Source organism: Acipenser ruthenus, chromosome 7, assembly GCF_902713425.1.
Source record: "Acipenser ruthenus chromosome 7, fAciRut3.2 maternal haplotype, whole genome shotgun sequence".
NCBI lineage: Eukaryota > Metazoa > Chordata > Actinopteri > Acipenseriformes > Acipenseridae > Acipenser > Acipenser ruthenus.
In genome coordinates this window covers 66543168-66570874 of record NC_081195.1, presented here as the reverse complement: position 1 = coordinate 66570874, position 27707 = coordinate 66543168, and the positions used below count along the sequence as shown (strand labels likewise).

The following is a 27707-nucleotide window of genomic DNA, read 5'->3' as shown; positions in this document are numbered from 1 at the left end:
TCCAAATCAGTAAACAGGAGCATGACTCACCCATGCACATGATAAATATGGTCTTTGCTTGTAACAAGGAACAAATAATAAATAACAAAATGATCTTTCAACAGCAAGATGTATTTACGTGGACGCGTCTGTTTTTCTAGTTGGCTGTGGGTGTATTTTTGTAAAACAAGTACTGGGGTGTAATAGAAACAGGTTTTAGTGGACTGTAATTGGTAGAGCATGAGGAATAATAACACAGACGTTGTTACATTCCTGCCATAATTACAGATGGGAGGAGTCGTCGTGTTGAAATCTCCCTCAATCGCAGACAGAGAGCTCTCTATTAGTTTGTGATCAATTAGGGCCCTGCGTTTTATGCAACCTGCTTTCTTAGGCTGCACTTCATTCCTCCCACCGCAAGGTGGTCATGTAGTCTGCTTAATTAAACCACTTATTGATTTATAATCTCCCGATTCCTTTAATCATCTCAATTAGTCATTCTGTTTATTCATTCTATTCTATTAGTCGGCAGGAGCAGCTACAGACATTTATTTAATCATGCATCCCTTTATTAGTAATACGTCTTATTCACTATTATTTCTTAGAATGGGTAAATAAATAATTTAAATGTTTCAGTTTACTAGTAGGAACACATAATTTGTCAACAAAATATAAAAAACCAGCACTGATTCTTAATGTGCTGCTTGTTTGCAAGCAGCGCATTAAGTGTCACTTACAGTTTCATGAAAGAAAATGTCCCATGCATTAAATGTAGCTATTAAACTTAAGCATCGTCAGTTGGTTAACCCTGCCTTCTTTCATAGATTGATGTTGTTCTGTAAAAACTTGGCCATAAGAAGAAACACTTCTTTCAGTATCTACAGAATTGGTAACAACTGACAAATATATTTTAGCATTTCGTGTTAAATTGGGAAATAATTCTTCAGCTTTAATCCAAAATGTATTCAAAGTCATTCTACTGCCATTTTCTTTTGCATATGGTAGGTATCTGTCCATTTCTGATTTACAATCAGCATCAAATCGTAGAATTGAATATAATGGAAGGGCTTCCAGATCCAAACTACACACTTGTTGTGGGTCGAATATCCTTACTGCCATCAAAGTTATGAGCTGGTTGAAAAAAAACTGGTTTCTTTTTGCATTGATCCGGGTTGTAGTAATTAGTCATTTTTTTTTTACACATCACAGAAGGTTTTTACACATAGTTTGTTTATTGCGGCGTTTGTGCTGTGTACCTCTTGTACCATTGCTCAATATGTATTTATTAATTCTGCAACTTCATATGTCAGATGGACTCTTACTTCATGGCTTTCAAACCACTGAATCAGATCCACCAGTCCCTTGGCATGCGTCGCAGGAGAGTTGATTTTAAACTCTGCACATCTTCAAGCAATTTCTGGAGGTCCTTTAACACTACAGTGCTTGGTGAAATGTGCATTTCCTTTCCCACGAAGCATGCGTGAAAAGGGATGTATTTGGAATGATATTCAGCACAGAATACCAAGTGCCCCATCGTGTTATGCATGGCTCAGGTGGCAACTTTATGGGTAAAATACAGCCTTTTTGTTGGATTGCTTCTGTCAGGTGGTCTTTAAAACATAGTTTTCTGCTTGGGTAATGTTTAAACAATTTTTTTAACGGTTGCAACCAGCTTGTCTGTTTTCGGAAAATTATTATTTTTGGCAGTAAACCTCGAAGAATGCCATTGTATGCCTTGATCATGTAACTGGCATTATCGGAGACAAATCCAGGCACATTATTAAAATTAACTTCAAATGCGTTTAAACATTTCACAACGCCCTGTGCCACTGATGAGTAATTCACAGAGGGCACATTAACTGTATCGGCTAATATTATTTTCAGTTCAAAGGTATTCAATAGTCTTGGAGAACAAACAAAGTGTGCAGAACATGCTGATCTTTTGTATTTGTAGACTCGTCAGTAACTACAGATATTGCTCCCGCATTTATTACATGTTTGTTCAGAAATGTACGTAGTTTGGGATTATCAATTTTTTCCAGGGGAATATTGGCACAAACAAATGCCTCTGTCAAATCGAAAATATCATCTCGTCGGCGTTTATAATTTTTGCTCCCCTTACATTTTTTACTGGAGGACGCCGTCTCATAGCTGTCAATCTCAGCCTTTTGTTTTCTGTGTTTTTCTGATGATAAATGTCGGTCTATTGTTGACTTTCGAGTGTGGTCCAAAGATAAATTGCAAGTTGTGCAAAATAAATTCTACCCATCGGTGTACAGAACACCAGGTGGATATTGTCGCGTGCGTTCGCTCAATGAAATGCTTTTTCATTGCGATGTCTTTGACTCAATGTTTAGGCCTCTCAATTTTTCTTTAAACACATCAGTTTATTCAGTTACCATTTATACTCATGATAATTAGCTTTTATTTTTCTAATTAGTCAAAGCGTAATGTGTTGAATTGTGAATTTAATTACTGTAACTGGAGTGGCTGCAGGGACATCTAGGGGATAGCAGTTGAATTACAATTGAAAAAAACAGGTTTCCTAAAACGCAGGACCCTCATGATCATGTTTGCTGTAGTCAGAACCTGTAGACAATTGAGTTTTGATTTTATTTTTGTTTGTCATTTCTATTTCAGCAGTCTTTGTTTTGATTTTTAAAACCACTTTGCATAACAAATAGGTTATAATATTAGTTGTAGTAATGATGAGTGAGTCTTGGATGATATGGTGCCCCACCCCTTTCATTTGTGCTTGTGTATTTGTACATCGCACACCTTGACAGTATTTTAATACGGTTACCTGACATTTTGAAAAATAGTTAAACAAAGTTACAAATACATTCTACTACAGTGCACTTTAAAAAAAATAATACTGTTGAAATTGTATGCCAGTATAAACCAATACACATCTGTACAATAAATCTCACATGTACAGTACATGTTTAACATACAGTAGATTTACAGCCTGGCTGAGGATGATAAGCAAGCCAGCGTTACACAAATGAAATGTGTTGCAATGCGTTTGCTGAGACTGGTAATGATGCACTGTTGTCTTTAAGAGCGTGGCCAAAGTCCTGTAAACCTGGACGTGGCAATAGAAACATGCCCCTTACTGAAGGGAATCTACCCCAGTATTTCTGCCCTTTGCAGGGGGTTGCATACGCATTCGTATGCCAGAACTATATACAGTGCCCCCTGTGGGTCCCGTGTTCACAAATGTGGACATAAAATGTATTCAATACAGAAAATGTCTGTTATTTAATATTGTGACTGTAGGGGATATAATGGAGCTTGCTGCTAAGATGAGATGTGGGTATCTAGGTGAACTGTGTTTGCATTGGAAAATGAATGTTAAGTTTGCAGAATTTGATCTGTTTCTTTTTGCACAATATAACTGTAGCTGATTTTGTTGTTTTTGGTCATACAATATAAATCTTTGTTGGGGGAGGGGGGGGGGGGGTGGAAAGAGAGAGATTTGAAATATGACAGCGCACTTGTCCTAGCATTACCTTGTTCTACCTATATACTTTGTTCAAAGCAGCTGGTGAATCGCAGAGTATTGTTGAATGGGCTGTAAAGGGAATACAAGTGATTCTTGGTTTTGGGAGTGGGAAGTGAACAGGGCCCCCTAACCGAAATAAAAATTCTTAAGTTGTTACAGTAAAGCAAGCGGTTTCCCTGTATTTTTTACATTAGTGATTGGGGAATAAGCACTCAATCTCCTCTTCTCTTTTGCTTTGCAGGTTATAAGGCATCCTAAGTGTGGTGGCGCCATGAACTTGTGAAGCATGAATGAAATCCAGCTGCTGTGGAGGGAACCAGGAACATTAATGGCCAGATCTAGGTAGGCAGCTTATAATGCCTGCCAGTTGCTATATGTGAGCCTCATGATGGGCTTTTTCATGGTCAAATATGCTTTCAAAATACTTTCATTTTGTATTGAATGATTACCTAATTACTGTAGTCAAATATTACTAGTCAAATATAATGTAAATTAATTTCTCAGGAGTAACCATGCTGAATATTCCAGCGACTGCTGGTGAGCTGCAATCCCAGGCAAGACGTACAGCAAATTGAATGATCATGGACCGTAATCAATTTACTTTAGAACTTTTACATTTAAGGGATGTTTAATCAATCTTTTTTTTTTTTTTTTTTTGGACCAGTTTAACCAGCTCCTTAATCAGCACCTAGTCTCCCTGACCAGCAGAACTAGCTTGAACCAGCAAGCCACCAGCTGTGACCAGCAAACACCTGTACCCTATCCAGTTATCTTTTAAACAAGAGAGAATCACGCTTGTGTACAGCAGGGTGTTTATTCCAGACTCAATGAATGTATTGGTTTTCTTTCACATACCATCATTTTGAAAGTCATTTAGAAATTCTGTCATAAGCCAATAATTTTTAAACCGTGTGTTTCCAGGGCACAGCTATACTGTTTAAATATGCTGTGCTGAAATCTGGCAGATCACACATGCGATCCCCATTTTAAACCTCCATCGCAGTTGCAACGGAATGCACTGGCTGGGGTTGGTGCATTTGTTTTAAAGCTGAAAAGCTACTCTAAAGCTAAAACACAAAGAATATCATTAAAAATGACATCTTCTAGGCAAGAAATGCATGCCCTGACTGGTCAGATGAAATCAGGTTCATGAAAAGATCAAAAATATATATTTTAGCCTGATTCAAATGCACTGTAAAGTGAGTAATTCCAGAGTCGTTGTAATACAATATTAGAGAGCTGGTCCACACTGCATTGTAAATGTAACTTTCCTGTGTGGGAATGAACTGTGAATGTGAATGCTTTTCTTTTTCTTTTTACTCTCTTCCTACCCAGAGATCAAATGGTCTTCTAAAGAAGCCATGGGTAGCTGTTGTAGCTGTCCAGATAAAGAATCTCTCCCAGATAACCATCAAAGCAAGTTCAAGGTGGGTCCGTGGTTAAGTGCCAGCCGGAATTACATAATGCTGCAAAAGGATTGTAAACAAGTTCAATTGAGCAGGCTTGTCTGCTGTTCAGTGTGTCTGTGTACAGGGATCTTGGTGTGTTTGGTAGTTGCTTTTTATGTTGTGCATTTGTTTTGTTTTTTTTGTTTTTTTCTTTTGCAGTGCAATGAAAAGGAGTCCTTTAACTGTGAAGACTGTGTGTGTATTGTCTGCCCGAATGCTTGCAGTGTGTTGTGTGGAAAGCATCAACACCGTGCTGCCTGTGCTAGTTCATTTTCCCATGTGTTTCTCTTATGTATTTTTGTATTCCAAGGTGATTAATGTGGACGATGATGGGAACGAGCTGGGTTCTGGCATAATGGAGCTAACAGAGGCGGAATTGATTTTACATACCCGCAAGCGCGAGGCTGTCAGATGGCCCTACCTCTGCCTCCGTCGCTACGGATACGACTCCAATCTCTTCTCCTTCGAGAGCGGCCGCAGGTGCCAGACTGGGCAAGGTGCTGAACTGGAAATGTGTTTCTACAGATTTAATATGAAGTCAATGTTGCAATAGCTTTTTGGTTTTCAAAGAGCTGACGCCCTCAGAAAGTGGCTCACACGTGAAGCAATGGTTTAATTACAGCAATTATCCATGTGAATGTATATAAACATTTAATGCTCTCTTGCTCATTGGAGAACTATGTTTGTGTAAATGCTTGATAAATACAGATTAATCATGTGCTTGCATTAATAATTTTCACCAAAGTAATAATTATAAATACTTAATGGAAACATTATTTTTCAGCAAAACATTAACAGGTTGAATTTAACAGTCTATAAAGTTCATGATTCAGCCCCCCCTGCTCCCCCCACTGAAATACTAAAACTAAGGTTGATATCTGATGTATTGTTTTACATTCTAACATTTTCAAATAAAGATTTGTCCAGGAATGTGGAAGGCAAGTTTCTATCACTGTTGGGTCATTTCTTGCTAACCCGGTGATTACGCAATATGCTTGTATTTGTTGGAATTGACATTACTAACCGTGCACACATTGTTGAGGAGGAGTTTTGTTACGTCAGTACGATGTGTCTCGTTATGTTTCTCTTACTGCTATAAGAGATGTCATCTTGTGCAGTTTGAGTGTGAGGCGATGCTGAGAGATTCCGGCTGCTCAAACTGTGCAAAATGTTTTCTGTTATGAGAAGGCACACCCCATACACAAGTTATCAAACCATGCAGTATGTGCTATGCACAAGATGACATCCACTGTAGACACAGAACAAGACTGACACATCCTAAACAGTGATTGGTTGATTCCTGCAGAGCATCTTTGATTCCTTTCTGTTTGTACTTCCACTGTCTTTTACTTGCTATGCTCTTACACTTTGGAATTCACTTCTATTGGGTATGAGAAGCATTTCCACTTCTGTCAAGATATTACCAGCCCTGCTCAGAAATAACACTTTAGTGTCATGCTCACTTACTGTAAGTGTGCCAAATGAATGGATTTTCCTGTTGAGAAAGCACACCTCAGTGAGCATTAACATTGCAAGTGTTGAATATGGCGTTAAGACTTCTTTTTGACTAGGCTTGTTGGGTTAAGTGTGGGTGCTTTGGGTTTCTTGATGCTTAGTAAAAGGGATCGATACACCTTTTTATTCATTTATTTACATCAATGTAGTTTCATTGTTAATATGAGAATGTCAACTTTAACTTAATGCTTGCAAAAGGAAGAACAAGTGAGATCTGGGACTGGAGATGTTTTTTGTGCTTGCACTGGTAAGTCAAGCTCCCTCTGCTGTTCATAGCAAAGAGGCACAATACTGGGCAGTCCACTGGTATTGCTGTCTGCTTTGAGCTCTGCTTTCCCCTGAGCAGATGTACAGTGTTGTAGCTGGATGTGTTTTTTGTGTCTGTCGCACACAGTTTTGTACTGAAATTCATAAGGATTTATTTTTTTAGTTTTGTGTGTCGTGGAAAATTGCTGAACTGTTTAAACCTGTGCTGTGGTGTGTATGCTTGTGTTTTCTTATTACAAAATGGAGGGTTTTGGTGGAAAAATTGATACACCATAATAGAAACCTGCTTTATGATTTAGTTTTTTTTTCTTTTTTTTGTTTTGGGTTATCAGTTCTTTGCACCGCATCTCAACGTCAAGTGTTGGAAAAGTGGTTAGTTCTTCGTACAGTGAAACCTCTATTATCCAAACTATATGGGCAGGTGGTTGTTAGTAAAATCAATGTGTTCATATACAGTCATTCTTACAGAATCATTGCTTTGGCATTCCCAGAAATAACCCTGTACATTAAAATAAATATGATTTAAATATATAACAGTACTGTAAATAGCAGTGACTTTTTTTTTCTATGGCAACGGTGCAGAACAGCATTGCCATAGAACTTGCCAGAGCGGGTCTGTTTGGATAATCCAGGTTTTACAATATTAAACTTTTTGTTTTTCTTGTGACTTGCGATTGTGTGAGAGTGACCAGTTGGTAGCTTCAAATTTAAATGTACTTTTTTCTTTCTTTTATTTAATAGGAATATTTGCATTTAAATGTGCTCGTGCAGAAGAGATATTCAACATGCTGCAGGAAATCATGCAGAACAATAGCATAAGTGTTGTGGAAGAGCCAGTAATGGAACGAAACCACAACCAGACAGACTTGGAAGCTCCCAGGACACCCCGCACTCCCACCAGTAAGTGTCCTGAAGGCAGGGGATCCCCCAGCTTTGCTGAGACGACCCCTTTAAAAAAAAAACTATCAATAGAGACCCCTTTTGAAAACCTAACGCAAATCGCAGACACAAATGATGCTTTACCACAGTGAATGTAAATGTATACAAAGTCCAGCCTCTCACTACAACAATCAGACCACTTTCTGTACAATTCAAGTATATCTTCTGTAAAAGGCCTGTCTCACCACAGCAGTGAAAGAACACTGTACAAGAATATTCTGGAGACTGCCTGGGTAACCTTTGTGGACCCAGTGGGGGTCCCCAGAACCCAGTTTGAGAACCACTGCACTGAGCCACTGATAATGAAACATTCTGCCTCTGTCCTTCTCTGCTAGCACAGAGGTGGTGTGGAATTAAACTGCTAGGCAGGGGGCCGGGCAGACAGGATAGGAGAATGTGAATCTGTAACTACTCTTACAAAGCCGTGAACTACGCCAAGGCCACACTATTGTAATCTGAATTCTGCCATCTGTATGGAATGTGATGCAGCCCATGAGAGATGTGGTTTGCTGCTAATCGGTCTAAGCGAATGATGGGTGGTTATCAGGGGGGGTAATCATGACAGGGTGAGGCTACAAAGGAATAGTTGTGTTGTAATCAATTTATGAAATTAAGTTACCATGTTTTTGTTGGTGGGGGGGTGGGGTTGTTTGCATGCTTGCTTGCTTAGAAGTGACAAACAAAGCTTGTCAAAGTGGGGTTTGCCTACATTTACTGTGCTCTGTCTTTAGTCTGCTGTCTGACTTGCACATCAGAACAGTGAATCAGTGAATGGCCCTTATACAGTAAAATATATTGTAGAATTTACTGTCAGCAGTGAATTAGCCACTGAAATTATCAAGGAAGCACTGCACTACCCCTCCTGTAAATCTAGGCTTATTTGGTCTTCTTTATCAAGGAAGCACTGCACTGCCCCTCCTGTAAATCTAGGCTTATTTGGTCTTCATTTTTATGTTGTATTTGTTACCCAAATGAAGGAATATTTTCTGCATAATTTTTTCCTTATTTATATTAAGTTGTACAAGTTGTCTTCATTTTTTTTTATTTTTATGCTGTACAACACTCGATAGGCTCAGTTACTAAAATGCTTTTTTCATTGCAGCCCCTGGCTTTGCTGCCCCTAGTCTACCCAATGGATGCCCACGGTACCCTTCATGTGGAGATGCCTCGTCGCGCCCCTCGAGCAGACACCCGTCTGTAGGAAGTGCCCGCCTTCCTTCTGTGGGGGAGGAGTCCACACATCTCTTATTGGTAGCTGATGAACAAGTAAGAGAGGACACTCTGTAAATGCAAATGATTAAATGCAAGGACTAATATCTGCCAATTGTCTTAATGCTTTGAACATTTCAATAGGGCAGCAGTGTGGAGTAGTGGTTAGGGCTCAGGACTCTTGACCGGAGGGTTGTGCGTTCAATCCCCGGTGGGGGACACTGCTGCTGTACCCTTGAGCAAGGTACTTTACCTAGATTGCTCCAGTAAAAACCCAACTGTATAAATGGGTAATTGTATGTAAAAATAATGTGATATCTTGTAACAATTGTAAGTCGCCCTGGATTATTATTATTATTATTATTATTATTATTATTATTATTATTATTATTATTATTTATTTCTTAGCAGTCGCCCTTATCCAGGGCGACTTACAATTGTTACAAGATATCACATTATTTTTACATACAATTACATTATTTTCTTTACACATTATTTTTACATACAATTACCCATTTATACAGTTGGGTTTTTACTGGAGCAATCTAGGTAAAGTACCTTGCTCAAGGGTACAGCAGCAGTGTCCCCATCGGGGATTGAACCCACGACCCTCTGGTCAAGAGTCCAGAGCCCCAACCGCTACTCCACACTGCTGCTAAGAAATAAATAATAATAATAATAATAATAATAATAATAATAATAATAATAATAATAATAATAATAATAATAATAATAATAATAATAATAATAATAATGTGTAGTTTTTCTCCCATCTAGTGGTGAAAGGTTTTAACCCGAATCCCACGCTTTCCTTTACTTGGCTGTCAAACAGTAAAATCTCATCAGAAAGTGAGAATTCTTAGTAAGATTTGAAATGCATGATACTTGTGGTAGAGTATACATGTGGACTGCCTTCTCCTTCCATGAGACCAAGCTTTTTGTAATAATAAAAAAAAATGCAGAGAACTTGTAATACTGCTCTGAATATGAATATGAGCTTTGTTTGAAATGAGCTAGCGCAGTAGCATGAGTGTTTGATTGATTATCGAGAGCTGTCCAAGCAGAGCTCCTTTCCGAGCTCTAACTCTGCTGTTCTTGCCCAGGTCCACACGTACGTGAACACCACAGGGATGCAGGAGGAGCGGAGGAACCGGCCCAGCAGCCACATGCCTCTGGAGCTCCGGCTCTCCAACACTGAGAGCATCGGCAGTGGCGGGGGCGGGCAGGCAGCGCATGGGGACTTGTGCCCTGCAGAGGAGGGGGAGCCCCAAGTCTTGCTCGAGCCTGAGGGCGTCAAGTTTATTCTAGGACCAACGCCTGTTCAGAGACAACTAATGGAGAAAGAGAAAGAAGAGACCGGGGCTGAGGACCAAGCTAGCGGCGGGGCTGCGGTTACAGGGGGTTGTGTTAACGGAGTGTCTGCTGACAGTGCCGGCACGAACCCCATAGACTGTGACACTGGCTACGACAGTGACGAACGCAAGGAGGCCTCTTCCAATAACAAACTGGCGTACGAGAAACTGAACGGCTTTTCCCTGCCTAGCGCGCCTCCTCCCCGAAGGGGCAGGATTCCCACGCCGAACGGCTCGGACTCTCACAACGCTAACAACTCTGCTCAGAGGAGGACAGCTCTGTTAAACTATGAAAACCTCCCCTCACTGCATCCTGTGTGGGAAGTTTCGAAACCAAGCAAGGAGGAGGAGGAGGATAGTTTTGGACCAAAGACGCCGGCTCTTAACGGCTATCACAATAACCTCGACCCAATGCATAACTACGTCAACACAGAAAATGTAACCGTTCCGCAAAGCGCCAACAAGCCGGAGGTTGCGAGGCGCCGGGACTGCACCCCAACAGTGTTTAACTTTGACTTCAGGCGCCCCAGTCTGGAGCACAGACAGCTCAACTACATTGAGGTTGAGATGGAAAGAGGCAGTGACTCCAGCAACCCGCAGACCCCCAAAACACCCACCACTCCTCTCCCCCAAACTCCCACCAGGCGAACAGAACTCTACTCTGTCATAGACATAGAACGGACTGCTGCAATGTCCAGTTTGCAGAAAGCACTGCCACGAGACGATGGTACTTCAAGAAAAACACGACACAATAGTACTGACCTGCCTATGTGAGCCTAGAAAGCACTATTTTATAAGTTGCACCTTTTTTTTTTTTTAAGTTTTAAAGAATACTGCAAAAAATGAAGACAACCAGGGCTTCAGGTACTTTTTTGTTTTCCCTTTCCAAATATAATAACTATAAATATAACCTTTAGAGTCTAAAACTAGAGGGGGAGTTGCACTGGCTACTTTGTGCTAACTTTAAAGGGAATTCATATAACACTATTGTATTCTGCTATTTACAGCATTCATTTTCAGTGCCTATTTAATTCAATAGACTTGGAGTGAAATGCCAGTAATATGAGTGGTGACGTTTCTGATCACATACCTCTCTTCCTGTAGTAAGTCAATGTGGGCTTTAAACAAAATAAAATAAAAAATGTGCAACTTTGTTTTAAAATGCAACACTTCATAATAATGCAGATTTGTGTGTTGCATTGTTTGGTACTACTGTAGCAATGCATCTCCATTTATATACTGCCAAATCTTTGAAATGAGCAAAGAAAAAGACAAGAGGACGGTACAGAAAAACTAACTGAATGTGTACCAAAACTAGGATTCGAGTTTTATTAAGTGCAATTTTGTTTCAATCCCACTCAAAAGACCTTTTGTGTTTTCAGAGGACGACTGGCATGCTTTGAAAGCCCTTTACATGCATGCAAGCAAAATTAAATGAATTAATTGGAGCCTTTTTATAAACTGTTGAGCCAACAATTGTTTCTTTTTAATTGACTTGCTGTTACACCACAGTAGTGCTCAGTATCATACTGGTAATTCAAATTCAATCTGTTTACTATGTATGAAACTGTCAAACATTTCCATAGGATCCTGAATCTCAAGTTCACCCTTTCATGTGTTTTATCTTTGCATTGTATTATATTGTAAGATTTATTGTGTATCCTAACTTGCATTATATATAAAAAAAATCTTCCTACCTTAAACATAACTATAGGAACTGTGTATGAATGTAGTTTGAATAGATTTGTTTAATAAAACAATTAAATTGTAGTTTTAAATGAAATGAGGATACACCCTTGCCAAACAAAGTCTTAGACAAAGTATGCTCTGAATGTTTCCACATTTGGGTTCATTTCAGCTGTAAACATTCCTTAATATGTGTGGTGTGTTTTTGGGCAAGTTAAAGATAAATACGATGCAGAAAAGTAACCAACACTTTTTTTGTTTTAATTTATTTTTTATTTAGCTGTGCCACATCAATGTACAAGCATTTAAGTTAGTTTATTTTGATGTTTGCATTTTCAGGTATGGATATAGTTTACCAAAATGTTCATATTTAAGAAAACCACAGTGTCTGTATTTTTAAGATATCTACATCTTTTTTCAGATGTCGTCAGTGCCAACACCATTTTTAAAATTATTTTATTTTAACTTTTATTTTGTAGCATGGCAATAAAATAAATAAAAAAAAAAAAAAAAAAAAAAAGATTTGACATTGTAATAGACATGATGTGCACTGCCTTTATGTGTTTTATTCCCCCAAGCCTGAATTTAAAATCCCCAGCACTGTTTGCTGCAACATTTGGCACTGTTTGCCAGACAACCATCATCTTTATTGTTGTTCTACAAATAAATTACCGGTAAGGTCAGAAACATTTTAAAAACTATGAAGGGATATTCTGAGGTGTGGGTGCGTATTGGGCTTTGTAAATCATGTATTGAAGTAGCGTCTAACTTCTCTTTAGTGTCCTTAAGGAGATGTACAGGAGATTTGCCAGTTTTTTTAAAAGTTAATTATAGTATCTCTTATTACAAACTGAGGAAATCAAGTTGGCTCAAAAGTAGGCGATGATGTACAAAGGGGTATTATAGTGAATGCATGTTTTGTATACTAGACTGCAATTGAAAAAAGGGACACTGAAAGTTTAATGAACGGCAAACACCACAGAAGTTAACTGATTGCTCTACATGTGCACCAAAGTGACTGATCTGGAAAGGAAGACCATGGCTGCAGAGGACTCCTTAAAGGTGAATAGTATATCGACTGCAGAAACTCCTGCGTAAATCCATCCCAGCATTCCAAGTGACTGATCTGGAAAGGAAGACCATGGCTGCAGAGGACTCCTTAAAGGTGAATAGTATATCGACTGCAGAAACTCCTGCGTAAATCCATCCCAGCATTCACTCTCCAACAGGGGCACTCTAACATAAACAATGCAGGCAAAAACAATTCTAATTTAGTTTGGTCCAAGGTTGCATAAAAATGTAACTGTTGGATGATAAAATACAAAGAACAAAATGCATCTTTATAAGACTGAAGGTTGATGGAGTAGTACATTAATTCACTACATATTGTTTATTTGTAAGGCCAGTCCAAACAAATACAAATATACAGCAGACTCTTACTAGCCCAACCCCTCCTCCTCTTCAATGACATCATATGCCTTTTATAACCTGCAGTCTTCAGTAACTGGAGCAGCCTGAAGCATTGTGTTTTATAAAAGGTTTGTGCAGCTCATAATTATAGTTGTAGACTCCTAAAGAAGTGTAGAGTGGGAGCTTTCCAGTTTAGTAATGTGGATATGTTCTCACAAAACAAGTATTGGGAGCATTTCTTTGGACTTCCACCACATCAAATACAGTAATACCTCTGGGGTAAAAACAACAGCGTTCAACATGGGATAGTTCAGGCAAGGTGGCACAGAACATCACTGTCCAATATAGCTGTTCTAATCCTTTCCACAGACACTGCTTCATTATACTGACATCCACGCAGAGAATTGAAAGTTACATGTAAATTGCATAGGTCAAAAGTATTTTTTTTTTCTTCTAATTATTATTATTGTTAATGTTATAATTAAGTTTACATAAACACATAATACATAACCAGTAACATGCAAACATCCACAGCATGAGGTTACGTTTTTATATATCGGCTTTTCAAAAGAGGTTCCTGATTTTTGACTGCACCTGGGACATCGTTTGATTCATTCCTGTTTCTGAGACATGCTGTGTGTTCATGTAACTTGCCAGAGAATGCTTTACTGTTCATTCTCAACACTGCTTGCACTTTTAATTTCCTGCACATGCATACTTCTGACTTTCTCTTAGCAAAGAAAACATCATAACTTAAGCTGAGGGAACATAAAGACACTGGCTTGAGAATGGGTTTCAGGCCACTGCATGGCACACCTGAGACTTGCATTTGATACAGCAAAGTTGCCTAGGTCTAAGGTCACCCGGACCAGGTTTCAAGCCACTGTTCCTAAAAAGGGATTTAAAAAGCCTGGCCACTGATCTAAGATGAATTACTTGTTTTATTTTAACCCTGGGGTTCTGCTCAAAAGCGCTGAAAGGTTATGCATTTTGACCATTGTGTGTTCAATAAAATAGTAAAAAAAAAAAAAAAAAAAAAAGAAAGGTGGTACTCGATACTGATTTCAAAAACGAAATGCTTGGGGTTGAAACAGGGCTTTCTGGGGTTTAATCCTAAAGCAATAACCCCTCGTTACGTGTGTGCCATCTTCACAGCAAATAATGTTTTTGTTTTTTTTTTTCACATAAAGTAGAAGACAGTAGTAATGTGAAATGTACCAACATATCATTAGCATGGCCAGCACGAAATCTGAAAGAAAAGTAAAATTCATGTTTGAACTGGGGCCATTTTTAATGTGTCGGAATACACCAAACAGACTGATATACACATGTGTTAAGCCTTCTTTACACAGTAGTTTATAGTGATAAACGCAGTTCGTGTTTATTTTTCTTATGTGAATTTGTGTCTGTACCTGTAAATTAACCAAAGGTTCTACACCAAAATTTACAATGTAAAATTGTAAATTTGATTTATGTAAATGTATTTATTTACTTAACTGGGCACCAATAACACCGTATGCTTAAGGTTGTGTGCTATTTTTGGCAAATGGGAAAACCCAATACTGTATGCCTTTAAAGAAGGGACGATGCTTTACTGCGTATTACGTCAACACGCTACCCGCCGTTGTGCCGCACAGAGAGACGGTTGGGAGGGATCTGAGATTAGCATCAGCTTTGTACAACAGAGGAAACATGGTAAGCATTTTTTAATTCCAGTTATTTGCATGAATACTTTTCACAAAACATTGTATTTTGGCTACACCTTCGTTTGGTGTGCTACTGTTGACCATAACCTAGCCTGACGAGGTTTTCAGTTTAAAAATAACAGTAAAAATCCTTTGTCTATTTTTTGCCGGTGTCATGTAGCACATGGGGTGCAGTGAGAGACGCAGTTTAGGGCTGAGCTTTGTGCCTTTGCTTTTAATATGCAAAAGCAAAGCACTATAAACTGAATTAAAACGTTTGATTTCTGTCTGGTTTGTTTAATAAAAAATGTAATTCAGTGCTCCGTTTGTTTTACTTTTGTCTTAGTTTTGAAATAGATGATAGTGTAAAATAAATGCACCCGTTTCTGCTAGGTCACGACGGTTTCTTTGTTACATTATAGTGCTAACTTATGACAGGTATTGATATTTTAAATCGTGCTATAAACAATAAATGTGTACGTTCGTTATATTTAATTGAATGCCCCTGACTTAATGGTGGTAATAAAATCCAGCTAAATGTAGGCCGTCCGCTTTAGGCCGCACTGAGAAGCTTCTAGTCGGTTTCTCGAAAGAGGAGGAGCGCTCCCGACCAGATCAGCCCCTAGAAACCTACACATCGTATCGCAGTTACTCAATAATTGAGTATTGCCATTTTAGGAGCTGGAACATGTTCAGAAATATTTGATTTAAAAGGAGTACATTCTTAATATAGTAATATGTGACGATGAAACCTCCTAAGAAATAAGTTTAATTTTACAATATTCTCTCACTGTAACCTTATGTGTTTGCCATTAACCATGTCACAGTTTGATAATGTATTTTTTCTACGTGAATTAAATATGAATGCAATTGATAAAACATTTCAGTCTATGCAGATGTAAATCTTTTGTATAGGTGGTGTAAGTACACAATGTGCAGATTAAGACGCTTCGTTATTTAACTAGATGAAAATTGTGTCTAACGCATTTCTCTCTCTCTCTCCTGTCTGTCTGTCTCTCTCTCTCTCTCTCTCTCTCTCTCTCCCTCTCGCCCTCTCCCTCTCCCTCTCCCTCCCTCCGTTCTAGGCATCCCTTTCACTTGCTCCCGTGAACATTTTCAGACCTGGTGCCGATGAGGAGAAGGCTGAAACAGCCCGACTGGTAAATACAAGTCAAACATAGACCATACAGTCTAGATTCCGATTTCTAGGTCTTTCCATTTGATTTATTCATTTGAATGTTTCAGTTAAGCTGTTTATCTTTCATTGAATTTAGTCTTCCTTCATTGGTGCCATAGCCATTGGGGATCTGGTTAAAAGCACTTTGGGACCAAAAGGAATGGTAAGTGTGCAGATGCTCTTAATTTCATAAATTGAAAACAATCAGGCAAAAATGTGTTGTTACATTAATTATTCTTTTAATGTTACTGTTTAGGACAAGATTCTCCTGAGCAGTGGAAGGGAAGGCTCAGTCACAGTGACAAATGATGGCGCCACCATTCTGAAGGCAATTGGTATTGACAACCCGGCAGCCAAGGTGCTTGTTGGTGAGTGTAGTACTTTAAACATATTGCAGGAATATAGCTTCAAATTGAATGTTCACAGATTGCATTTCATGAGCACAGTACTATGAGTTGATTGATTGGGATGGAACATGAATTTGTACAGAATAAAGAAATGTTGCATGCAACTTTATTTGTTCTATGTAACCAGATAGCATGTGATTTATGTGATTTGTTTTGCTGCTGATGTTCGGATTAATACTTCTTTGAAATTGGCGATGTAATAAGACATTTTTAAAAAGGCAAGTGTATTAACAGGTAAATTGAATACTGTGTTTCTTGTTTAGATATGTCCAAAGTTCAGGATGATGAAGTTGGGGATGGAACCACATCTGTCACTGTGCTGGCAGCTGAGCTGTTGAGGGTAAGATGTTCTGTACTCTAGTCCTATTATAAATACATATTAGAGCTGGTTACTTTGACATGGAAAATTACATAATTAATGACATTGGTCTGGGATGTGTGCGTCTACTGTTCTGTGAAAGCTTAACATATAATTCTGCAAAAGTTTTATTATTAACCCACTTGGTGTACATCTGGAATATTTATTTTTGCCAGAATACAAAGAAAGTACTCAAATCACAATAATATCAGCTATTGTAATTTTTGTATGTATTTTCCATGCCAGGAAGCAGAACTCCTTATTGCAAAGAAGATCCATCCTCAGATCATCATCTCTGGCTGGAGAAAAGCAACCCAGGCAGCGAGGGATGCCTTGAGGAGTGCTGCTGTAGACCATGGGTTAGTGTCTTATTAATGGGTGAAGAATTGTAAGAATTCCCTGGTTGTGTACTGACTAAGCTGTGTTCTGGCCTGAACAATGCATAATTTTGATTTGGTGTTTCTGTGGTGTTTCTCTAAGGGTCTACATTTTGATGGTTCTATCTTGTAGCTTGTTTAGGTGGCTGTGACCCCATTAGTGGGGTCTATTCAATTGATCTAACCATTGCCGTTACAGTTTTAGATAATTGCTGTATCTAACAGTGCCTGCAATTCTGATTAATGTAATCCAATACCATGAAGGGTATTTTAATGATTAAATGTCAACATTGTTCAGATCTGCTAACATTTGGGTCAGATAAAAATGTACTCCATTCTTTCACAGAAACGATGAAGTGAAATTCCGCGAAGACCTGATGAACATTGCCAGAACCACCCTGTCGTCGAAGCTGCTGACTCACCACAAGGAGCACTTTTCCAACCTGGCAGTCCAAGCTGTGCTCAGACTGAAGGGCTCTGGCAATCTGGAGGCCATCCATGTCATTAAGAAGCTTGGCGGCAGCTTGACAGATTCATACTTGGATGAAGGTGATGTTTGGATTGGAAATGCGTGCAGAATTAAACTATTTGCATTTACTGTACATTTTACACTGTCAAATTGTAAAAGATCAATTGTCTGTTTTTTTTTTATATAATTCCCATTCTAATGAACTGCACAGTGATGGCTGGAACTTCAGTGGCAGTGATTTTACAGGTTTAGCAGTTATGCTGGTACATCTGGAGTAATTTTTCCCCACCCATTCAAGAATGAATTGGTGTGCTGTAAACGTTTTTCATTAATCTTTACAGGCTTTCTGCTAGATAAGAAGATTGGTGTAAACCAGCCCAAAAGAATTGAAAATGCAAAAATACTCATTGCAAACACTGGCATGGACACAGATAAAATTAAGGTATGTGTGATCTCAGAGGCAGAAATGTGTGTACGAATCCCTAACGATTCAGCTGGTAGTGACCTTTATCCATTCCATTTACTTTAGATCTTTGGTTCCCGAGTGAGAGTGGACTCCACAGCCAAGATAGCAGAAATTGAACAGGCAGAGAAAGAAAAGATGAAGGAAAAGGTTGAACGCATCCTGAAGCATGGAATCAATTGTTTTATTAACAGGTAATTCTCAAATAACCTCACCATTTTGTGTTTTAGTCTTGGGTATGCGTGATAAATTCAAAAAGCTGTGCAGACCCAATTTAGCCTGTAAAAGCTGATAAATCAGTTTGAACCAAGGGCAAAAATCCACGTCCTTAAACCTATAGATATCTATATTGTAGGATAACTGCCTTGCACGCCTCCTGTCCAGCATTAAGTCTCAGCTGTCTGATCATCTCCATGGATTGCTCTTTTGGGGACTGATACAAATGCACTTTTCTTTTCTAGGCAGCTCATCTATAACTACCCTGAGCAGCTGTTTGGTGCTGCAGGTGTGATGGCTATTGAGCATGCTGACTTTGCTGGGGTGGAGCGCCTCGCACTTGTTACCGGTAAGTGTTTTAAAAGATTGTAAACTCAACTCAGAAGGTTTGATAGTAAAAGTATAATACCCATATGAATGTCACACACTAGAGTCTTACATGTAGCTAGAGAACTGTTGGGTGAAACTTGATTGGAAAATTTAAGAGTATCACCACCTGGTAATCTACGGAAGAACATGTCATTTGGCATACTTTTATTTTGTTCACCTTTGACTCATTTTGCATTTACAACTGTGGTGGGGATGTATATTACCAACTTACTTGTTACATATGAATGGCATTTGTTTTTTTTAATTGACTCAATACCATACAGCTCAGTGTATGCTGTTTTATTTCTTGTGTAACACAGTTGCTGTTACTATCTGGTAACACATTCCTTGTTTACCAGGTGGAGAAATCGCTTCAACCTTTGATCACCCAGAGATGGTGAAACTGGGCCACTGTAAACTTATTGAAGAAGTCATGATCGGAGAGGACAAGCTGATCCACTTCTCTGGAGTGGACATGGGTATGTAGGGACACTGGGATAATCATTTTCAATATTAGAGTACAATGAGCATTATACAGTATGCTATTGTTCTCCCCCCCCCCCCCCCCCCAATAGTTGAGTTAATTTTCAAGTTCTCTTTCAGGTGAGGCTTGTACCATCGTCCTCCGAGGAGCGACACAGCAGATCCTGGATGAATCGGAGAGATCTCTACATGATGCCCTCTGTGTTCTTTCACAGACAGTGAAAGAAACCAGGACTGTCTTTGGTGGAGGTGAGTTTACATATACAGACATGCTCAAATTTGTTGGTACCCTTACAGCTCATTGAAATAATGCTTCATTCCTCCTGAAAAGTGACGAAATTAAAAGCTATTTTATCATGTATACTTGCATGCCTTTGGTATGTCATAGAATAAAGCAAACAAGCTGTGAAAAGAGATGAATTATTGCTTATTCTACAAAGATATTCTAAAATGGCCTGGACACATTTGTTGGTACCCCTTAGAAAAGATAATAAATAATTGGATTATAGTGATATTTCAAACTAATTAGTTTCTTTAATTAGTATCACACATGTCTCCAATCTTGTAATCAGTCATTCAGCCTATTTAAATGGAGAAAAGTAGTCACTGTGCTGTTTGGTATCATTGTGTGCACCACACTGAACATGGACCAGAGAAAGCAAAGGAGAGAGTTGTCTGAGGAGATCAGAAAGAAAATAATAGATAAGCATGGTAAAGGTAAAGGCTACAAGTCCATCTCCAAGCAGCTTGATGTTCCTGTGACAAGAAGAAGTTTAAGGTCCATGGAACTGTAGCCAACCTCCCTGGGTGCGGCCGCAAGAGGAAAATCGACCCCAGATTGAACAGAAGGATAGTGTGAATGGTAGAAAAAGAACCAAGGATAACTGCCAAAGAGATACAAGCTGAACTCCAAGGTGAAGGTACTTCAGTTTCTGATCGTACCATCCGTCGCTTTTTGAGCAAAAGTGGGCTCCATGGAAGAAGATCCAGGAGGACTCCACTTTTGAAAGAAAAACATAAAGCCAGACTGGAATTTGCTAAAATGCATATTGACAAGCCACAATCCTTCTGGGAGAATGTCCTTTGGACAGATGAGTCAAAACTGGAGCTTTTTGGCAAGTCACATCAGCTCTATGTTCACAGACGAAAAAATGAAGCTTTCAAAGAAAAGAACACCATACCTACAGTGAAACATGGAGGAGGCTCGGTTATGTTTTGGGGCTGCTTTCCTGCGCTTGGCACAGGGTGCCTTGAATCTGTGCAGGGCACAATGAAATCTCAAGACTATCAAGGCATTCTGGACGTGAAACGTACTGCCCAGTGTCAGAAAGCTCTGTCTCAGTCGCAGGTCATGGGTCCTCCAACAGGATAATGACCCAAAACACACAGCAAAAAGCACCCAAGAATGGATAAGAACAAAACATTGGACTATTCTTAAGTGGCCTTCTATGAGTCCTGATCTGAATCCTATCGAACATCTATGGAAAGAGCTGAAACGTGCAGTCTGGAGAAGGCACCCATCAAACCTGAGACAACTGGAGCAGTTTGCTCAGGAAGAGTGGTCCAAACTACCTGTTAACAGGTGCAGAAGTCTCATTGAGAACCACAGAAAATGTTTGATTTCAGTGATTGCCTCTAAAGGTTGTGCAACAAAATATTAGATTAGCGGTCCCATCATTTTTGTCCATGCCATTTTCATTTGTTTTATTATTTACAATATTATGTTGAATAAAAAATCAAAAGCAAAGTCTGATTTCTATTAAATATGGAATAAACAATGGTGGATGCCAATTACTTTTGTCAGTTTCAAGTTATTTCAGAGAAAATTGTGCATTCTTTGTTTTTTGTGGAGGGGTACCAACAAATTTGACCACGTCTGTATATACTTTTTTTTCTTGCACAAATTCACTTTCTTCACCATTGTACAAAATATTAGTGCTCTTGTTTTGTGAGCGGATTTATTAAGGTGATTTTTTTGTCCTCCCCAAAGGCTGCTCGGAGATGCTGATGGCCAAGGTTGTAACTGATCTGGCTATCAGAACACCAGGCAAGGAGGCGGTTGCCATGGAATCATTTGCTAAAGCACTTGCAATGGTAAGCCTTGTTGGTATTATGCCTGGGCTGTTGGCTGTGCTGACCCGAGAACTATATGTGTGACGTTTGCTGTAATGTAGAAAGTGTCTTGGATTTCAACACAAAGTGGATAAGTACATTCTGTAATCTATTCTGTTTTCAGCTGCCAACTATCATAGCTGACAATGCTGGGTATGACAGTGCAGATCTGGTTGCTCAGCTAAGGGCAGCTCATGTGGAAGGAAAGACTACCTATGGTCTGGGTAAGTACATGTGCAGTTTATTTTAGTACAGTAGTGAATCTGCTCTAAGTTTCAGCTGCATTACATATGAGAGGATTCAAACATTCAATAATGCACTGGATTAAATGTGTATATGGCTAATTATTTGAACCACAACTAAATGCATACCTGTGTTTCCCTGCCTAGGATATCTGAAGTGTGTTGATTTAAAAGTTGTTTATTTTTTTTCTCGGAGAACAGTGTAATTGTGGATGTTGTATGTGTGTGGTTTTTTAATTTTATTTTTTACAAATTTAGACATGGTCAATGGAACTATTGGAGACATGGTGGAGCTGGGAGTCACAGAAAGCTTCCAGGTGAAAAGACAAGTCCTGCTGAGTGCAGCGGAAGCAGCAGAAATGATCCTCCGAGTGGATAACATCATAAAGGCAGCACCAAGGTAGAAGTTTTTGATTTGTATTGCATCTCTAAACTGTATTGTGAACAGTCTATGTACTGTACTCCTCCTTTAGTGTTTCATGACCACTCAAACCCTCCTATGCTGTTTCTTACCCAAATACCATATTGCTCTGTCTCCTTCTCCAATAAAGGAATTTACTGTCAATACAAATTTAATTGAAGTAAACTGCGCATGCAGTTATCTGTGAGTGGCGCCAAGAGAACTAAGATAATTGGAAAATACGAAGGCATTGTTTTAAATCTGATCCCTGGTTCACACAACTCAAAGTATTTTCTAATTTTGTTTCTTCTTCTTGTTTTCCAGAAAACGAGTACCAGACCACCATCCGTGTTAATCGCAACATCTCCAGGAACGTGTGTGCCCAGATATTAGCAGGGGGAGATCAGAGAACAACCTTGAGACAAAACAGCTGCGTGCACGAGGAGAATGGCTTGCGTATTTATAAACTTTAGAAATGCTGCCTGCCAGGTTAACTTATCTGTGGCTGTCTGTACCGACTCTGTAGTTCTTGTTCTTCCATCTATTTGGGAGGACTTGCTGTTTTGTTAAATTAAGCTTCCCCCCCCCCCATCATAAAAATTACACAATTACCTTGTTCCTGATTATTTTGTTACATATTCTTTCATGTATGGTTTGGGATAGAGTATACTGTGGGATTATATTGACGCTCATTTATCTCATTTTGTGGTTGCCCGCCATATTAGAGAGCATTCCAGTTTGAATCCAGGACCATATTTTCATGAAGTGCCCAGGTCCCAATAACTGGGTATCCCACATTTTGGAAAATTCTGAGAAACCTACATGTGTTTTTGTTTGGGGTGGATCCTTTGTAGCCTGCTCTTAAAATTATGTATTATGTCTTGGAAAAACAAGTTCAGAGATTCTCAAAATAATCTGTTTTCTTGCAAACCGTCAACACATTCTCATGTAAGACATCTACCCTGGACCCCTGTTCTCTGTCATATATAGTTTACGTATGTATCATCAGCCACTAATTGAGGAAACGCCTCCCCAAGACTTAGCCCACGTAAGCTGGAGTGACCCCATAGCAATCGCTGCCTTTCCTTCTGTGACTGTCCAGTGTTTTACATAAACAAATATCATGCAATTGCAGCAAGTAAAAGTATACAATGTTCCCTCATGATTTCATAATTTACTAATCTAGTTAACTGGTGTTGATAGTAAGTTGTACCAGTACTTTGCTTGACTGTAAAGACCCTTCACTAATTCAGTGGCCTTGATATTAATTTTTTCTGTGTTGGAGAACTGTATTGGTTTTTAATTGGAAACCACATGACTGGATAACAGAATTCTGAAAATATTCTCAGTTCAAGCTTCGTGTGGGATAAGCCATTCTTGTTCTTGAAATGTGTTTTCTGTCTTCTGCAGCTACGCTGTTCATTTTACACACCATATTGAATGCTGTAGCATGACAGGTTATGCAACAAAGGGATTCAAACATATTGGTTAAATAAACAAGAAAAAAAAAAAAAGTTTAGTCAGGCTGGTAAGACCCGTGTTTGAATCATGGTGGTTTTGAGAGCTTTTATTGCTTCACTCTGTATCTAAATGCCCCACACACTCACACACACTTAAGCACTTAGCATTGTTTGAATTTATCTTCCTGGGAACTTCATAACAAAATGAATGCAACATCAAGTTTGGAAAAAAACAATTGTAATAATAAAAAAATAGTAAGTTATGTGTGGTATCGCTGTGAATGTTGAATACAGTTTGCTTACGTTCATTGTTGTATTTATGATTTAGCTCAGCACAGGAGGAGTGTTCTGTCATTCTGCTAAGCACTGAAATTGTAGACTAAACAAGGTGTCTGTCTTAAACACCCTTGACATGTTTTTCATTTTTTCAGGCAATTGTTCCCAAGCATGAGATTTGTTCACTTAAACTTTCTGTCTTGACGTTCATCTGTCAGGACATGGCTTTGTTCTCTTTCCCCATCAACAAACCTTAATAAATCTATTATTGATGTTCAGTCATGTATGAAGAAAGATTGAAATGAACAAATACTAGTGTGTACATACGGTCAAATATGTATTGACAATTTGAGCAACCTCTAGTGCATACAGTACTGTATACAAAATATTGACGAAAACATGTAAATATTTAGCTAGAGGCAAATATACATGTATGCTTTTTTTTAATACAAAAGCATGTGTTCTATCCCCTACTTTCTGCATACCGAATACAATTTCCATAATTATATGTGCAGTAGTAAAACAATGTAATAAGCTAATAAGAAGTGCATCCTAGTGTGCTTGTATCCTGATTCCGCAAAATCTTAAATTACTTTAATGTTGCTGTACCAGTTTTCTCACTATAACAAAATAAGTTTCAGGAAGTACCATGCTGTTCAAGGCTTTCACCATACAGCAGCTGAGCTCTATTAGACAAATCAGTTCCTGCCATTATAATCTTCCTAGAAGGTGGCGTCTTGATCTGGTTTAATCTGCGATTCAATCTCGGGCTCCTTGGTTTCCGTAAGCGGCTCTCCAGCCCTCTGCTTGTTTTCTTCTTTGATTTCATCTGTATTCGTCGCCCACCTCCCCACCCTCCTCACCCCCTCGGCCACGGCGGGGGCGTTCACGCAGGGGTTGTGGTCGTAGATCACCAGCTTCAAGCCCTTGAGATGTGCCAGGCTGGGGAAACGCCTGATACGGTTTCTGTCCACGTCGATCACGTCCAGGAAGTGCATCTCGAGCAGGACCTCTGGGAACTCAGAAAACAGGTTCCCAGAGAGCCAGATGCTGCTCAGGTCCTCCAGGCGATTCAGTCCCTTGGGTAGGCACCTCAGCTGGTTGTAGCCCACGTGGAGGGTTTTGAGGCTCCGCAGCTCACAGATGACATCTGGGAAGTCACTGAAGTAATTGGTTTCGATCCACAGGGTCTTCAGCTCCTTCAGCAGGCTCAGCTCCGAGGGCAACGCATGAAGCCTGTTGTTGCCCAGGTACAGAATGGAGAGCTGCTTCAGGCTGCACACCACTATTGGCAGCTCTCTGAACCCATTGAAATCCAGTGCCAGGATCTGGAGACTCTGCAGCTGCTTCAGCTCCTGGGGCAGGTTCCGCAGCTTGTTGTCACTCAAGTAGAGTTTGACCAGTCGAGTGAAACTGCAGATCTGAACAGGGAATCTTCTCAACTGGCTCCCGCTCACGTCCACCATCTTGTCCAGTGGCATTTCTTCCAAGTCGCCAATAAGGAACTTCTGGCACTTCTTGGAGGGGATGAAGGCAATAGTGGCCCTGATAGTGTTGCCCATTTTTCATCGAGACGCTCACTGCATTGTACAGAGAAAGCTATTTTCCTTGCTGGCTGTCTCTGCAAAATGCTTCCCAGCCAGACCCTGAAGACCAATATAATCTCCAGTTCATGCTGATGGCCACAGGCTTTGTGAGCTATGGAATGTTTCTGATAACTCCTTAAGTGTCGGGTGATTGCATATTTTTGGACGTGTTCCTGGAGTTAACAATCTCACTATTCCCAGGCCCATTCACATACCAGCGTCTGGCAGCGTTCCTTTTCTGTTATCAAGGATCCAAAGCTGCCTTCCTCTAAAAAGACACTAGAATTTCAAGTGCTGCTTGACAGGCACCACTGCTGTCTACAGCACACTATGCCTAAGTGCATATAGAGTATTGGGATATGGTTTTACTGTGCCATGCCGTCTCTTTATTGGACATTTACTGTACAGCCGTCTGAATGGAAGTGTAAGAAATAAAGATGACAGTGTTTATAATCCCGCAGCACAGTCTAACTTTCCCAGGATAATGGGGACTCGCTTTATTTGGGAGATACTGTGCTTCAGTTCTGAATGTGTGTGTTTTTTAACAGTGCCTGAATGAAGCTTGCCAGATGACCAGCACTATCTTGTCCTCTGTTTATTTTACTAAGTCAACTACATATCTGACAGCTCCAAGTATCGTAACCAGTGCCAACAATGATTGTTTAGACGTCTGCTTCCTCGTGTACACAGTATCTGTCATTATGCATTGTGGGGGTAATAAGTGTCCCAACCCAAGAGCCGTGTGAACCAAGCTTTTCTAGCTTTGTTTTATGTTACATCTGTAGGTTGTTGCCTCTTTTCCCCTACTCAAGACTGCTCGCTTAGTAAGTATGATCAAGATGACATTCACTGTGAATCCAGACTTGGCAGAAACCCATTTGCGGGAGGTGAAATGAAGAACAAATACATAAAATAAAAAGAATTTCCTATAAAATTTGCTTTGTAATTTAGCATTTTACCATGTTTTCCACGTGCTTTTTTTTAAATGTCTTACCGTGTTTATATGTAATCTGCCATGCAAGCATCTGTTTTTCCATGTTTTTTGCAATGCTTTTCACTTTACTGTTTCCCAAATTGATAAAGCCATGATAAATGAACGGACTCCGAAGCGTGACCCTCATAGAGCTTTTTCAAAGTTTGGCAGTAGATTATTTACTAAATGTTTAAACAGACAGAGTGTACAGTAAGGTCACAATGCCCTCTCTGCATGAACAACATGCTCAACAGACTTGAGTCCAAGAGGCAGTATATCCAAGGCCATTTATTTATTTATTTATTTATTTATTTATTTATTTATTTATTATTTAGCTGTGTCTATTAAAATGGGGACAATGATCCATTTCCTAGTTTTCTGGGTAGACATTGTGTGGGATGTTTGGGGACGGAGGGAAAAGCAGTTCCCTTGTTTCTATATACTGTGAATGCTTCCAACTTTCTGAGTGACCATGTAATGCTACAGTGCTACAGTGCATTAAACAGACAGCCTTGTATTGTACTAGAACTAATTTATTGTTTACACACATGTATCTAAATGGATATTTGCATGTGTTTGAATGTGCTGCATTTTGGAACAAAATCAGCAAAAGCCAACCTATAGGTTTGTTTTTTTTTTGGAAAAATGGCATCTAAATGTGCTTGAGTACAATCAGCTGTGAATTGGGAGTGAGATCTAAAACAGGTTGAGGACAGCTTCCTCAACTGTATTGAGACTGGGCTACACAAACCTTACTGTGCCTAGACATCCAGATACAATATAACATGAAATATATTTGTAATATTATGTTAAACGTGCATGTTTTTAATACTGAAACATAATCTGGTCTTCTAAAGTATTAGAAACCTATGACTTCCCCAAGAGTAATGTATCTGTTCAGTGGCTTAGGGGTCTGAGGATCAACACTATGTAACGTGGGCCAGGATTCCACAAAGCCTTGTACAGTATGTGGGGGATACACATGGAATAATAATAGGGAATCGCTTCCATCTGAGATTTTAGACCCCAGATTCCATTTACTACTAAAGCAGAAGGACTCTGGGTATCACAGTGAACGTGGTCTTGCTTTCTTTTTGTTTTTGAAGAGCGGACGTATATATTTAGAGATATTACCGAGTGGGTGACAAATGTAACCAGCTTACAGATGTATTTTAAAGTGAAGCTTGTACTTGGAAAACAAGGACTGCATGTTCAGTACTGTAGCTGCTGTCCATGGAGTGCATTGATCAAGGAGAGAAAGGGTTAAGTTGTCCTGCAGGTTCTAAACCCTGTTGACACAGCTCACCTGACTGCACACTCTGACCTGAGTGTTTAAAGCACGCT

At 39.4% G+C, this 27707-nt stretch overlaps 3 protein-coding genes across 4 annotated transcripts in view; 2 read left to right on the top strand and 1 right to left on the bottom strand.

Annotated features, from left to right (window-relative positions):
• The window catches only part of LOC117414724 (fibroblast growth factor receptor substrate 2), a 31475-nt gene extending 18543 nt beyond the window's left edge, over positions 1 to 12932 (top strand). Inside the window, exons 2-7 of one of the 2 annotated variants that reach the window (XM_034024498.3) lie at positions 3726 to 3826; positions 4820 to 4911; positions 5243 to 5429; positions 7456 to 7614; positions 8756 to 8919; positions 9966 to 12928. In XM_034024498.3, coding sequence (XP_033880389.3) covers positions 4846 to 4911; positions 5243 to 5429; positions 7456 to 7614; positions 8756 to 8919; positions 9966 to 10988 — 1599 coding nt within the window. In that variant the 5' untranslated portion in view covers positions 3726 to 3826; positions 4820 to 4845 and the 3' untranslated portion in view covers positions 10989 to 12928. The other variant, XM_059027660.1, reaches the window with a different exon arrangement.
• Positions 12933 to 14861: 1929 nt separating this feature from the next.
• Positions 14862 to 22679, top strand: LOC117414673 (T-complex protein 1 subunit beta). The gene is made up of 16 exons (XM_034024439.3): positions 14862 to 15005; positions 16081 to 16155; positions 16270 to 16335; positions 16429 to 16540; positions 16843 to 16919; positions 17184 to 17296; positions 17661 to 17863; positions 18125 to 18225; positions 18313 to 18440; positions 18708 to 18811; positions 19191 to 19310; positions 19435 to 19563; positions 21305 to 21408; positions 21551 to 21650; positions 21927 to 22068; positions 22393 to 22679. Exons 1-16 carry the CDS (start codon positions 14877 to 14879, stop codon positions 22421 to 22423), a joined length of 1734 nt encoding a protein of 577 aa, XP_033880330.2. The 5' UTR covers positions 14862 to 14876; the 3' UTR covers positions 22424 to 22679.
• Positions 22680 to 23476: 797 nt separating this feature from the next.
• Positions 23477 to 25478, bottom strand: LOC117419354 (leucine-rich repeat-containing protein 10-like). Its single transcript, XM_034032043.3, has one exon. The coding sequence runs from the start codon at positions 25364 to 25366 to the stop codon at positions 24527 to 24529; it is 840 nt and encodes a 279-aa protein (XP_033887934.3). The 5' UTR covers positions 25367 to 25478; the 3' UTR covers positions 23477 to 24526.
• Positions 25479 to 27707: the final 2229 nt, after the last annotated feature.

Excerpts from the sequence above, each read along its gene's own strand:
- LOC117414673 (XM_034024439.3), top strand. The coding sequence starts at position 14,877 with ATGCCTTTAAAGAAGGGACGATGCTTTACTGCGTATTACGTCAACACG. Across the intron at positions 21,409-21,550 it reads TTGCTAAAGCACTTGCAATG|CTGCCAACTATCATAGCTGA; the intron begins GTAAGCCTTGTT and ends TTCTGTTTTCAG. Across the intron at positions 21,651-21,926 it reads AAAGACTACCTATGGTCTGG|ACATGGTCAATGGAACTATT; the intron begins GTAAGTACATGT and ends TTACAAATTTAG.
- LOC117419354 (XM_034032043.3), bottom strand. The coding sequence starts at position 25,366 with ATGGGCAACACTATCAGGGCCACTATTGCCTTCATCCCCTCCAAGAAG.